This window comes from Penicillium citrinum (genome assembly GCF_028827155.1).
Source record: "Penicillium citrinum strain IBT 23319 chromosome Unknown utg000001l:1.0-4955037.0:1.0-4956770.0, whole genome shotgun sequence".
Lineage (NCBI taxonomy): Eukaryota > Fungi > Ascomycota > Eurotiomycetes > Eurotiales > Aspergillaceae > Penicillium > Penicillium citrinum.
In genome coordinates, this window is record NW_026622686.1 from 3,517,309 (window position 1) to 3,531,327 (window position 14,019).

The following is a 14,019-nucleotide window of genomic DNA, read 5'->3' on the forward strand; positions in this document are numbered from 1 at the left end:
CCAGAAATAAGATAGATTATATATATATATTCTTAAGGGTATCTTTTGAGTTAATTGAAATCCAACAAAGTCGTACTAATATGTCCCAGATCCTAAACCCAATGTCCAAAAAAAAAAGAGTATCGGATGAAAATATTACAAGAATGTGTCCCGAATACCAATCCAAATACCACGGATATATAGATATATAAATACCCGTAGATACAACCAATAAATCGCCAAGATACTCCATGAAATGTCGGTCAAAGACTGGACCCGCTACCATTCAACCCAAATATACGCCTGAGCACATGCATGCAATCACCTGCAAGAGACACAGAGAAAGACCGAGAAATCAACCAAAACACAAAAATGTATAATAGAATCAAGGGTACTCGCGTCCATCCCGCTGAGCAGGTTTATGTGACCCAGTCAGTTCTGCCGGGAAATCGTTTCTTTCCTCGGAGACCGTTGTCTCCGTCCAACTGGCTTGATCAGCGATGACGGTATTTTGTTCATTGGGATGAGACTCCATCACATCTTCGTCGATCAAGGCAGCCGCATCGGGATCGTAGCGCAAAGTATAGTCCCCATCTCCATTCTCCACGTCGGCATCACTCCAAGGGGCAGAAGCCTGCGGTTGAGAAGGAATGACTCTGACAGGGAGATTGGAATGGGTTGGTCGGGGTCCATGGCTCGCCTGACTGGCCTGAGTAGCTCGGGATTCATGATGCGCACTGCTGGAGTCCAGAAGCCGATTTTGTGGGGACCACGTATGCTGACCACGTCGACGGGCAGGGATGACTGTTACTGAAAGTGGTGTGTTTGGATTGTGCTGCCCTGATCCCAAAAGCCCCTTACGAGGCAACGAGAAAAGTTTATTTCCTTTAGTTTGTGAACTGGGCTCTGCCTGCGGTCCTTGGCCTTGGTCATCGCCATAATCATTATCATCAGAAAAGTCAGATTCATCCTGGCCTGGGTGAGTAGACTCTCCACCGGCTTGTGCTGAAGCAACTTCCCGTGGCAAAGATCCGCGCCTCCGCTTGAAGGGATTCAGAAGAGCTCGCCAACGAGGATCATTGTAAATGATTTGAGGTGATTGTTCCCGGGTATCTGTTGGGAGTAAATTTTGACCCATTCCATTGGCATTTTGTCCGTCTTGGATCTCGAGTTCCTTGGCTTCCTCTAATTCCTCTTCTTCGGCCATATGCGGCATCGTCACCGGTGGAGTAGGGCTAGGGACTGGATGATATCGAACGTTATATACCGTGCTTGCTGCACTGGTAGTATCGGCCCGGCTGACCGGAGTCACAACGGCTGGAGGAGGCGTAGGACGAGCATGATTTTGGTGTTGCGCAACATTGTGTGCATTTTGTGATAACCCTCCGTTATTGCGATTGCGATTGCCACGGGGAATGCCAACCCGAGTTCGTAGAGGACGATGAGCCAAGCCCATAACTCCACCCCACCCCGATGATGCGCCATGTCCGCCTCCTTTATCATGTCCATGCGATGAATAGCGTGGCCAATCAACCTCTTCTGAAGGTGTGACTTCGAGCATTTCATCGCCGTCAAAGACTTCTCTTCCAAGGATTCCGTCTTTCGTCTCGTCTCGTTCGAGTGCTTCTATGCGTTCCACCCACTCCCAGACTACCACACTTGCAGCGGCCGAACCAACCCATCTGATATAAGTACCCCAACCTGCGATCTCTGGCCGCGCGATGTCCATAACAAAAAAGACGACAGGTATTAAAATTGCGCAGTAGGACAAGAGCGCAACCAGTGCGATATTGCGCATCTTGGGGTGAAAAAAAGCGTAACGATGCTTCGAAATTGAGTAGAAAATCACCCATGCAGCATAGAGCAGATTGAGGGCCAGTTCGAAGAGATAGCTTAGTGCTGGAATCGCATCATCATATAACCTTGGGCGAGTCGATGAATTTCTGAACCAGAAATTCTCCAAAATGCTGAATGTTGTATCAAGAACGATCAGCGCAAAGCCCGCCCACTTAATCATAACCTTCTCCTTATGTCGAGGAAATAACCGAATCAAGGTTTGGACTTGAGCCAACCATAAGAATGTACTTGAGATAACGCGAACTATGCGAATCTCCAAGCCATCGATAACCTCCTCGGAGAGTGCCTCGGCATCCGAATACCCATAATCATACTGACGCTCGGCAACTCGAAAAGAGTCGACTGTCGCAATTGTCAAGGAGATCGCAACGAGAATTGCAGCCACTTTCTGTAGCCAAGGTCGGCCTCCGACTCCAACGACAGACGAATTTCCGCTATACGAGCCACTAATCATCCCATGACGGCCAAGAAAATTTGCGCCACCCCCAGGACCTCCTATATAGAATGTTCGCGGCGTAATGAGAAGTATGATGACCAGGACATAGCTAACAACGGTTGCGCATCCGATGGCATAGAGTTGTGGTGTGACGGATGAGTAGAACGGATCGCGCGTATCAAGAACAGCAGAGACATGGGTATAATCCTCCGGTTCGCCTGTACAGACAGGCTCATAAACGGCATTACTATCCAGTGTCAAAGTATATGATTTATTGAGGTGTAGAATTCCTGTAGCGGGGTCGCAGAGAGCCACTCGGTCAGTAAAGAGTCCAGTAAGGGGGCGAATGTCATGATGAGCGGCAAGTCGCAGGTACATACCATCGCTGGGCAGGACAAATGGAGTACAACCAGAAGCATACGTCTTCGTCGACGTAGTCGTCGGGTTTGCCCAAATCTGGCGGGGAGTCACACGGGGTGGCTCATCTCCCATGGTCCAAGCAATTTCCAGGCTCGAATCGGCCGCTGCAGTTCATACAGTCAAATATTTCCGACAGACCTTCTTGATATCTCTCCGAAAATGTGGCGCAGCGTATCGGGGTCCGAGTCTTTAAGCGGCCATTCTCGAATCAATTCAAGCCGCGTGTGCAGGACAAGAGACTGTCCGAGAGGGAGACAGGCAGAAGCGCGGGCGCGGAGAAGTGATAGTTGTAGGGTGATGGAGGGCGGGTGAAGAGTGCGTGAAACAATCGATAGGAGACGCGCTCCGACGACTGGAATCGTCTGATTGGGGATAATTCGTTGGGTGTACGGTGGATGTGTGAGGATATGTAAGATCGAGAAGAGTCTGGAGGAGTTGGGGTTGAAGGAGAGATGATCCGCCACTCGGTCCACACTCGGCATTCTCTTCTCCACAGTTCACGCTTGTACGTCTCGGGGATTATATGAAGTATGTACCCGATTGTTGAGTTCTTGGGGTTTATGTTGACCTATGGAACATTTGACACATATGAGATCCTACTTATTTCTGTACAATACGGAAATAGAAAAAATCGAAAATAAATTTGCATCATAACCGAGCTTCAGGGCTTGAAATTGTTAGGCACTAACTACCAGACTACCAGTTACTTACTGTAGTTAAACTAGTTAGCGGTAGAACTAGTAAGTACATCCTACTATGCATGGGCTCTCTAGAATCAACTATTGTAAGAGCGTACTACATTCCTAGTAAAAGTCTACAAGTTTGAGAAGATATTACTTTACTCCAGCCTGAAGGAATTCAAAACGAAGATTCAATCTCATTTAATGCGTTGTGTATATTATGTGCTGCACGCATTATCAAAGACACCATGTACAAGCCAAGCCGCGTCAAGACTTAGGCGCAAAGTCACATATGGTCGCATAGATCATCTCAACATCCTCCGAACAAAGCTAGCCTGCTAGCCAGCCGATTAAAAGAGAAAAAAAAACGAATGGTTTCCTCTTCCACGTCCAGCTAGGGGAGGTTGGAAAAGTACTCGGCTCATTAAGAGGTAAATTAGGCCTGGGGGGCGAAGCCCAGACGAGGTCCGTTGGAGTCAAAGACAGTGTACTGGCTCTTCAAGAAGATATCACCGAAGATAGAGAAGCCAAGGCCGGAGTTGCTCTGGATACCACCGAAGCAGGTGGAGCTACCGTCACTGATAGGAGCGTAGTTGATCAGGTCGCCCGAGACAACGGCGTCATAGCTGCCAATGGTAACGGTGAAATCGGGAAGCTTGGAGGAGCAGGAGAAAGTGTAGCCACCGGCAGACTGGTCCTCCTTGGCGCCGTCAACCTGCTTGTAGTAGGCGGAGACAACCTCATCGGGAAGCATCAGCAGAGTGGTGCCAGTGTCTAGAGATGATGGTTAGTACTCTTGAAACATAAAAGTAAAGAGGATTGGTCGAAGAAATCACTTACCAGCAATACCCTTGATGGAGCCACCAGATTGGCTGCCAATCTTATATCCATCAGCAGTAAAGCTCCAGAATCCTTGAGAGCTGTCGACATCAGTGTAGGCAATGGATCCCTTATACTTGGACTTGTCAATGAAGCCGAAGTCATAAGAACCGGGCTTGTTGTGTTTCAGGGTGACTGCGAAAAGAGGCTTGTCAAGCTGGCTCTTGACGGTGTCGAAGAAAGTCTTCTGTGCCTGGGGCTTCACGGTGTTGATAGAGCTGAAAGCCAAGCCCAACAGACCATCGTTGTTCTTATCCTGCACAAACTGCTGGCTAATCTGCTTGGCAGCCTCAACGGCCTGGCCAGAGGCCTTGACACCGCCGACAATGACAGTGTCTTTGTAGACATCACCACTAGCAGAGCTCTGGTCACCGTAGGAAATGGACCAGGAAGCACCGGAAAGTTTGGTGCCGTTGTTGGGCTTGTAGATAGCGTGTCCGGCCTGTTCAGAGGAGGGAAGCTCGCCGGAGAAAACCCAACTATTATAAATGTAAGTATGAACAATAAAGAAGATCGATCAGCCGTCTTAAGGACTTACAGATCGGCGGAGCCAGTATCAAAGTCCAAGTTCAGAGTGGTACCACCGACGTTAACAGGAGTCAGATACTCGGTATCATTATCCTCGGGAGTGGTAGTAGCAGAGCCACTGTCAGCAGCCGCCTTGACGCTGGCAGGAATGCTGGCCCCGTACTTGGAGAGAGCATTGGCGTACATGCCGGGCAAATTGATAGTTCGGGTCTTGGTGACAGGGCGAACCGACTGGTTGATGGTGAACTTGCTCTTACCACCCATCGGCACAGCCGAAGTGACGGAGGCAATACCGGCCAAAATGGCCGTGACTTTGCTGAAGACAACCATAGTGCAATGGAATCAAAGAAAGAACGATACTCTAAAAAGAATGAAGAGTGATCAAAGGATGTTGAGAGGACTGGATCTATTCAAATCGACGGGGACATCGGACTTGCTTTATAGGATGACAGACGACTCGCTATCTTCAAACTTTTTTGGCAAACAGATCCCGGGGTGGTATCTATCTCAGGGTCTAGGAGAAGGAGACTTGCCTCTTCGGGGAAGCCCATGATGCCGATCTAGTACCTACAGGGACCCGAAACCTCAAACTCCAAGATCGGCGCGGAGTCCATCGGCCAGCTAGATTGCAACGACGGACTCCGCCAAGAGGAGCAGGGGGATTGAAGAGGGCCAAAGAGAAGATGAGACAGCATTTCGTGAAAAATGATGGACTAGGATGCACTCGATAGCGTCCAGACGGGGCACGGGAACGATGTCGGCATTGAAAGCGTGGATTGATGCCTTACAGTCAATAGGATTGAGGTACGAAGGCTTGAACAAGACAAGCTACAAAATACCTTCATTCCAGAACGGCGAAGTCCGGCCAAGACTAACACGAGTATGTAGAAAAGCTTCACATCCATTCGACAGAGCCCTGACGATCTCCATTCGCTGTCAACTTCAGGGTTCGGGTGGGGCGAGACTCCAGGGCCAAACGATAGACTGGAACTCCGAGTGGAAGTGATCAGGGACCAGACCACGACCGAGAGTACTCCGTACTGTCCAGTCTGATCCGTCAAGGCTGGTTTGACTCAAACTACATTGTACAAACACAATGTCGAAGTCAAAGTGATCACATCTAAAGCCCTGACGATCCTCATCCACTTTCAGCCGTTATCTCCGCTAGCAGCCAATCACTTCTCCTACTTGACAACCACTAGATTTTCCCCTCCAATCGAGGTCACATCGCGTCTGCGGCCCTCTTCACCAGTCGGAAGTTTCATGAAGGTGGATAAGTATCATTGGAGGACTCTATCCACTGATGAATCAATCGCTTGAAACCTTCTTGAGTTCCACTTGGCCCGGGCCTAGATACAGGATTATACTATATGCACATAGTACTTTAGAATGAGCTGATTCGTGGTAATCTAAATCTCAATCTAAAGCAGGAAAAACACACGGTCCTCGGGAAGAATTGTGATTCCGTCGTCTGCGTGGTTCTCGATATTCCAATCAGTCGGAGTCTGTGGCGCGATCTGCCCATACAGTAATCTACTCATAAATAGACCAAGTACTAGTCAATGCTAGGATGCATAGAGCACAATGTACGCCATGTTGAACCCTGAACACTGTTTTCGACACGAACAAGCTATTTCGCCGAGAAGTGCCTAGAAGTCTTAATGTGACTGATGTTGATCGATGCTGGAACGATATGACCTTTGACAGAAGAACTCCACTAAGGAACATCCAGATCCTCTACGAGTAAGCACTGTGGAGTCAATTAATCTATGCAGAATCCAGCCCTGCAGGTTGCAGCATGATTCTTCGATGTGATGATCTATCTAGATCAGACTTGCGCAATATCTGAATAGAGTGTGGGATCGTCCGGACTGGATCGACGAAATAGTAAAGCAATCCACGAGGATAGACTACATTACCAATAGGATTTTGTATCGACGTAGGAGAATCATAGGTTCGGTTTGATCATAAATTAAGTACTATAATTTCATCCACAAGAAATGCTTCGGGCTCGCCGAAAAGTCGCAGGAACGGAATTGGGCATAGCGCTTGTATTTTTGCATCTATGGATACTTGCATGAGGTGCTAGTACCATTACTTCTAACTTTCATACCCGCAGTGACGGGGATAATTTTCATTGCATCAGTTGAGACCATCATGGGTCAATTTGCATCATGAAGTTGTATACTACCTTGACCCCTGTCGAAATACAGTAGACTGAACTCAAGCCACCCGATAGCCTAATCATCGAGGCTGAAAAGATGAGCCAAGACTAAGGATTAAGCATGTGAAGATCATCCATCGGACGATGAAACTACTAAATTAATTAGTCAGTATATACAACGTCGCTACCTACTAGGTAGTACCTAGACATGTCATAAAGGCCCGCAATCTTGAGACCGACGGAGACCGGCCAGAAGGTCTTCAATCACAATATTTTACGAGGTATAGTTCAATCAATTACAAAAAGACCGCAATGGGTCCAGAAATCACTTCTGACAGGAATAATACATAAAAGAAAAATTACAAAAAAGGGAGGAGAAAATGACTTTGTTTCAAGATGATTGCTATATCGGCCAATCACGGTCCAGAACATACAGAAATACGAAGACGCCAGGCGGGGATTTTGTAGGGGTATATCGGGGAAACGGACCAAGGAAGAATAAAAAAGGGGGAATAGAGAAAAAAGGGAAATGTACGTGTCTCATCAAGTTTGAAATGTCAACATCCAGATAGATCCTTCGAAAGATCGAGCTTGTCAAATGCTGTCATGTCATGGCTGTCATCTGTCAGGGCAAAAACTGAGACGCAAGTGCCCCACCCCCAGACTCGCCTTCTCCGTTGGCATTGCCATCATACCCTTCATTCAGCAATACCTCCAGCATATCGAATTCACCTAGCATCGGTCCAGTTCCACCCAGACCCTGGTCAACGACCCCCGTAGAGCTGTTGAAGAATTGGTCCAGGGGTAGCGCAAACCAGTCAAGTGTACCGGATGTGCCTGCTCCCCCGTTGGTGTCACCAACAGACTGGGACGAAACAACATGGTTCGGCGAATTGATATCATTGTTCGACATTGCCGAGTTGGAATCGTAATAGTTGTAGTAAACAGATGGCGGAGGTGGCATGAATGAAACATTCAGGTTTGAAGAGTTAATAGATTGGGATGGAATATTGGCCAGTGGATCATGTCCCGACCCGATCGGTTGTCCACCGGCACCATTGCTCTCCATATACCCCAGTCCATTTCCGCTCGGTGTGGTATCGTGACCATGAGCTGAGGACCAAGGGGTTTGCGGGCCGTCACGACGACCCGATATAGGCTCGCGCGGTGGAGAATGAGCTCGTGAAACTGGTGCTGAGCCGCGGTCGTGTACGTCTCCATCGGTTCCGCGATCGTGAGGTGCAAATCGTAAAAAGCGTGTGCGAATGCTACTTGTAAGAAGTTCTAACAATCGAGCAACAGTGTTACTGATGTGAACGTCATCCACGACAAAGGTCCGCAGTGCCTCAACCGTCCGATCCTGCAGGTCCAAAGATACTCGTACGTCGTCTTCACGAGCACCCAGTGTGAATGTCTAAATGGTTGGAGTCTCGTCAGCTAAATTCCTTGCTGACTAGTATGACTAGCAAAACTTACTTTCAAGATGAAGATCATTCCAGACAAAATGCGGAAGAAGGTTCGAATAGGTGCGTGTTTGAGTCGACCACCTGGTACCAGCCCTTCCAATACGGTCTGTAAGATTCGCCGAGAGGCATCTACAACTTCTTGGATGTATTGCTCGTTGACACGATAAAGCTCCATCAGTGTTCGGAACCAGCCACTGCTACCAGCGGAGGGTCCCATTCCTGGCCGACCGGGCTGGGTTTGAGCTGACTCGTTAGACATTGTGGTCCATCGGTCCACGACCGCTTGTAAAGCCAGCGAGTTGACGTATAGTCCTATTTTATATCAGTATATATTTCTTTGTCGGTCCAAATAATTGAATATCGTTACTCACGCGTATACTCATATTCAATAATCAAAACACTCCGCATAGCCGGGGACACTTGTTCCTTGTTAGCAATTGCAATCAGAGTAAGGCCAGTACGAACTCACTGTTCACACGGTCCAAATGATGTCGAAACTCTCGCAGTTGAGGCTGAAACCAATCGATTCGCTCACGGTATCTCCCGCTCCTGATCAACTCTGATGTCTGCTCACTTGAAGCGAACAGCTGGTGATTTGCTTGGTACACTATCTTTGATATACCCATCCAGCAATCTTGCATGCGGTCTAAGTCTGAATCGCCCTCGTTTGTATCAGCGGTAGTAGAAGCAGGATCTTGACCCCATTCCGGCAACGGAAGCATGGATGGAATCCCGAGACGTCCACTGCTATGGGTGATAAACACCAGGATCAAGCGTCGCAGTCGGCGCTTCCGAGTCTGCTCTGCTGGAGACTCGGAGCCTCCTTTCGGCTCACTCTTGTGGTCGAAAACGCCAAGCTCAAAGGCCAAGGCCTGTGCCGTACTGAGCAGCATCCACGACATCCGATCTGATCGCCATGCCGGCTCCAGCCATTTCTGAAAAGCGAGTCGTCCTTCCGCAGAGCCCGCCGGGCCCCTGGTATGCTCGCTGTCACTCTCTAATTCTTTGTCTCGGCCATATGCTTGTGCTTCCGTGTCTAGAAGCGTGTTTTCATCGTCGCCAGGGGGGAAGTGAAGGTTCCGTGGATGCCAATCAGTGAGAATGAGCAACGCTTCTACGGTTCCCAATGCTCTTAAGTTTCCCTTGGCATTCGGTCGTCCAGATGTTGGCGCCAAGTCTAGGCTTTTAGGGCCGCGAATACCTGGACCACCAGCATCAAATTTCTCTTGTCCCCAGAATAGACGCTCAATCATGCCGCGAAGATATGACCAAAGACGGTCGTGAATATAGAATGCCCGAGTACTTGCACCCTCGCCCTGGGGTTTTAGGTGCCGAGATGAAATCGTAAGAATGGTCACAGCTAATACGGGTTCTTCCGTGAGTAATGTTCGATGTGTTGAGGGTTGCGAGTAGTCTGGTGTTACCACGGGACTCATTGGGGCTAGATTTTCGTAGTAATAAGCCACATAATTCATGCCTTCTTCCACGGTCATCCATCCAGCGCGAACAAAACGGAGTCGTGACCATGCTCGAACCGCATCAACGTATCCGGGATCTTGGGTATTGGTCGAGCTCTCTTGGTGGTCTGCGGGATCCGAAATTTGGGGGTCTGCGGACCCAGCACCAGTACCAGTACCACCACCTTGATAGTAGCCATTATGGCCGCCACCGGATAAACCAGACCGTGGAGTTCTTGAGAAAGATCCGCTGATATTCCCAGGTGAATTCCCATGTGCCAGTGGAGAGGGGCCAGAATTAAACGAGGAGACAGATTGTCTCGTATTGAAACGATTCTCGAGACTTTGGCGATTCAAGTCTTCGGTCCTGCCGGCGGCTTCTGAAAGAAGATGTAAAGCGTCATGGGTGTTCGTGATAGCTGGCGACAAGAGCTCGACTGCGGTCCGATTCATCATAGGTTGCCCGCCATATCCGGGTACTGAGTTACGATCAGAAGCGTACTGGGGTAGACGTGGGGTTCTTGAATCCACGAGAGGTCTAGAGGAGGAGATTGGAGCGCTTGGGGTATATCGTTGGGCAGCCGGGGCTGCAGGTGTGGCAGATGGCTCGGCCCATCTCTGGCGTGAACGAAATCCCTCAGGTTCAAGTGAAGGCTCTGTTGCGGGAAATGGTGAACCATCTTCTTTAACCGAGACTTCGCCGATCATCATTCGTTTATCACGTTGGAGCACCGGACCGGAGGGTTCGGCATCTTCTTCGGCGTCGGAGAGCTTGCGTTTGCGACGAGTAGCTGAAAACTCGCATCTTTTGCTTTCGCGACGACATCTTACACATGGAGGGGGACGGGGATTATCGACACCTGATAGATGCAATTAAATTTTGTTATTAGAACAGCTAGTGTGGGGGAGGGGAATGTTCCGGGGAAAGGGTATATATTGAGAACGTACTGCCCAAGTCACACTTCACTTTGCGCTTGCGACACGGATCACAAGCCTGATAGCCGCGCCTATGCTGCGGGGCAGCGGAGGGCGAAGGTGACTTGCCGACATCCGCATCGTGGCCCATCGTGCTTGATTGCAGGTCGATTTTAAGTGGATTTGGCAATTGGGGAAGCTGGGGGGAAAAGGCCGATGCAAAGCGAAGATAAGCTGGAAGGCGGTGACTCTCATACAGTCCGGAGCACTGTATGTACTATGTACGGGAATTGATTGGATGGAAAGTGTGTATGTACAGTTAGAGAGGATTAGTGGAAGAGTAGAAGAATTTGCACAAAAGATTGACCAAAAAAAAAATATAAAATCGAAATACAAAAATGAAAATAAAAATAAAAAAATTCTAGGCTTTGCAAATTTCGCAATCCACCTCGCCAGGGACCAGCCACCGGTTTCCATTGTATAATGGAATTGAAGCCTGCGGGGTAACAGAAAGTGTAAGAGTTACATCGCCAACATCGAAGTGGATTGGGGCCGCTTCTATTGGAGCGTCATCAATGAGGCTATAATAGACAGAATCATAAAGAATGAATATTTATGAACTCTGGCATTGATCTCGTATTCTCGCACCAGATTATCCGTTTGTTCTAGCACAATGCCCGCCAGTACTATGGGTCGTGGTCCAGAGGATATCTACCCGCTTGGCATCGGCTCAGTGGGAATCAGCATATCCTTAGGCTGAGCCCAGTACACTACTACACTGGTAGTAGTGTACTATGATAAGTCCAACCCGAGACCTTAATGCAATGCAATTACCTGTGGACGAACACAGGGGTTTCTTTATGGTATTACTTTCAATTTGCTGATGCAATCAATCCTCATGTGAATGTGCCATGCGCCTCTAAGTACCGAAACAATAATGATAATAATGTACAGACATGGAAAAAGAAAACGTAAAAAAAAAAGGACCCTAGGTATCCGCGCTAGACAAATCAAATATCCCAGCAGGCTAATATCAAACCGAAAAGAGGTACCAAGGAACAAGAAAAGGGGAACGAAGAGATAGTCTTAAGTCATCCGCTGTGAGAGGGATGGACCAGCAGCGTTAATTGGGGTTTTGGCTGCGCCCTTCAGGGTAAGCTCACTCATGCGAGGAACCAGACCATCCGAAGGCTTATGAGGCTGGATAAGCTCGCCAGAGACGGCACTGTCGGCACTGTTGCGGCGAGATAGGTTGGGTGTATACCTTCCTGTGAAGAGACCTCGAATACCACCAGTCTTTCGGGCCGGTATTTCTTGTGTAACCGAAGTTAATACATAGATGAGATATTTCAGATTCGGGAGAGTCTGACGGATATCCAAGACGCGGATTCCTTGCTTGTTGAGTAAAAATTCAATGTTCTTGTTGAGTAAGAACACGCCGTAGCCAAATTTGTAGTCCCCACCGACCGGGTACAGTGGGAAGACCCGTTGCGAAAGATCCTTGGAAACGGGATCCCGAACCAGAGATGCCGAACTGCTTGGAGTAATCGGGTAGGGAATCACCACTGAAAGATAAAAGGAGAGAAGATGCACCAAATGGGCTGCATATCCCAGAGCAGCAGAAATGGTTTTGGGATCCGCATCCCCAAATCCATTAGAGCTCGAATTTGGTAATTCCAGTCCTCGGATAGTGAATCCCAGTGTTTGTTCGGGGATTGGCTCAATGGGGTACACATTCATCAAGTCTTCTGCAATCCGGCGTATTTGGCCCTTGGTGTCTTCGTGTGTGTGTTTGAGCAATTGTTCGCTATGGGCCAGCTTTTCTTTAGCATCAGGCAAATGCGTCTGTTCCTTGTCCATAACTGCCCGACCATGCTCCATTGCCGTGCGGCGATATAAGAGACTAGCCTTGATGTCTTCTCTGCGTTTCAGCGTCTTCTGGACTATCTTCCGCTGGGCATCTACAAGCCCTTTGATTGAATTGCATCGTTCTTTTGCGGCCGCAGCCTTGCTCATGAGTCCGAATTCCGCTTCGTTCTTCTGAACAGTCTCGCCTATTTGTGTCTCGATGTTTCTCGTCGTCGACAGCGCATCTTGGAGGACTAGGTCGAGATTAACCATTTTCGTCATCTGGTCATACGAAGAAGTTGGAAGGACAGTCCCTTCAACGAGTGTCCGGCGACTCACGCCATCGAAAGGTTTCTCCAGCGGGGGAATTTCTGTTAAATTAGCGTAGACACCATCTGTTAGGTGAAAAACGAGACAGTTGGTTGGTAGAGGTTGGTGAAAATTATCCAGACTTTTGCCCAAAAACTGTAAATATCGCAGATTCTGCTTTAACTCGACGAGAAGGTGGAATTGGGTCATATTGTCCGTTTGAACCCATAACTTAATGATTATCGTATCCAATCGGCATACTAAGGGCCATGATGCATTGAGGTCGAAGAACTGAAAGCTCGGGTTGGTCGACCTCTTAATGGTTTCACTGATATACAAAGGCTCTTCCATACCGTCGGCATGAATGGTGAAAAATGTATCAGCCATACGATTCTTCACAATCCCAGCAAGCTTCTCTTGTCGCGATCTTGGGTTCGGGTCATTCCAGGGTAGAAGACTGCGGCGGCGCGAAGGGCCTAGCTCGGGTTTCTTCTGTTTCTGATTCTCAAGATAGCCATCCTCTCTCCCTGACGATTTCAGGTCCGAATATGACCTAGATTGATGTAATGTCTGGCTGTCATTTTGTGCGAGAAATTTGGAGGGGGATTTTAGGCTATTAGGGATATCGTCGTCGTCAATCGTCCTGCCGCGACCTCGAGTTGCCGGCGGGGTCACGTCCAAGTTACGCACCCAAATTCCAATAACGTTGCGCAGCCTGCGGTTCTGAAAGAAGTTAAGATCATAATATACAGAAATTCAGCGTCACGAGCATACCCATGGGTAAAGGAACGGGGCTCCCCTGCGCACGCCGGCGTCCTGCCCCGGAGCTGTGTCCACATCGCCCGTACTCTCCATTGCGGAGATTCGGGTCGACCGGGGGGGAGGATACACGGTACTCAGTAAGTATGCAATAGCTTTTGAGAGGAATACATGCTCCCAATCACCAGCCAGGGTGGAGCAATCAAACTTGTGAGAGCAATTGAGGGTTGAAGTAGAACGATAAGGCAATGCGGAGACCTGCAGGCGGTGCCAAGACGACGGCTGCCCCGTCAAAAAATCCACCTCCGTCCTCATCTTCCGC

At 48.7% G+C, this 14,019-nt stretch overlaps 4 protein-coding genes across 4 annotated transcripts; all 4 read right to left on the bottom strand.

Moving 5' to 3' along the window:
• Positions 1–364: 364 nt before the first annotated feature.
• On the bottom strand, positions 365–2,764 carry N7469_001327 (PalH/RIM21 family protein; the record flags this gene model as incomplete). Its single annotated transcript, XM_056640247.1, has 1 exon — positions 365–2,764. One exon carries the CDS (start codon positions 2,762–2,764, stop codon positions 365–367), a length of 2,400 nt encoding a protein of 799 aa, XP_056506004.1.
• A 1,044-nt stretch (positions 2,765–3,808) lies between these two features.
• Positions 3,809–5,109, bottom strand: N7469_001328 (pepsin-like aspartic protease; the record flags this gene model as incomplete). The annotated part of the gene is made up of 3 exons (XM_056640248.1): positions 3,809–4,146; positions 4,213–4,730; positions 4,790–5,109. The coding sequence occupies 3 exons, from the start codon at positions 5,107–5,109 to the stop codon at positions 3,809–3,811; spliced, it is 1,176 nt and encodes a 391-aa protein (XP_056506005.1).
• A 2,459-nt stretch (positions 5,110–7,568) lies between these two features.
• On the bottom strand, positions 7,569–10,932 carry N7469_001329 (uncharacterized protein; the record flags this gene model as incomplete). Its single annotated transcript, XM_056640249.1, has 5 exons — positions 7,569–8,357; positions 8,420–8,721; positions 8,781–8,828; positions 8,879–10,726; positions 10,815–10,932. The coding sequence occupies 5 exons, from the start codon at positions 10,930–10,932 to the stop codon at positions 7,569–7,571; spliced, it is 3,105 nt and encodes a 1,034-aa protein (XP_056506006.1).
• Positions 10,933–11,867: 935 nt separating this feature from the next.
• On the bottom strand, positions 11,868–13,793 carry N7469_001330 (putative UV radiation resistance protein (UVRAG); the record flags this gene model as incomplete). The annotated part of the gene is made up of 2 exons (XM_056640250.1): positions 11,868–13,661; positions 13,713–13,793. 2 exons carry the CDS (start codon positions 13,791–13,793, stop codon positions 11,868–11,870), a joined length of 1,875 nt encoding a protein of 624 aa, XP_056506007.1.
• Between the last annotated feature and the right edge of the window lie 226 nt (positions 13,794–14,019).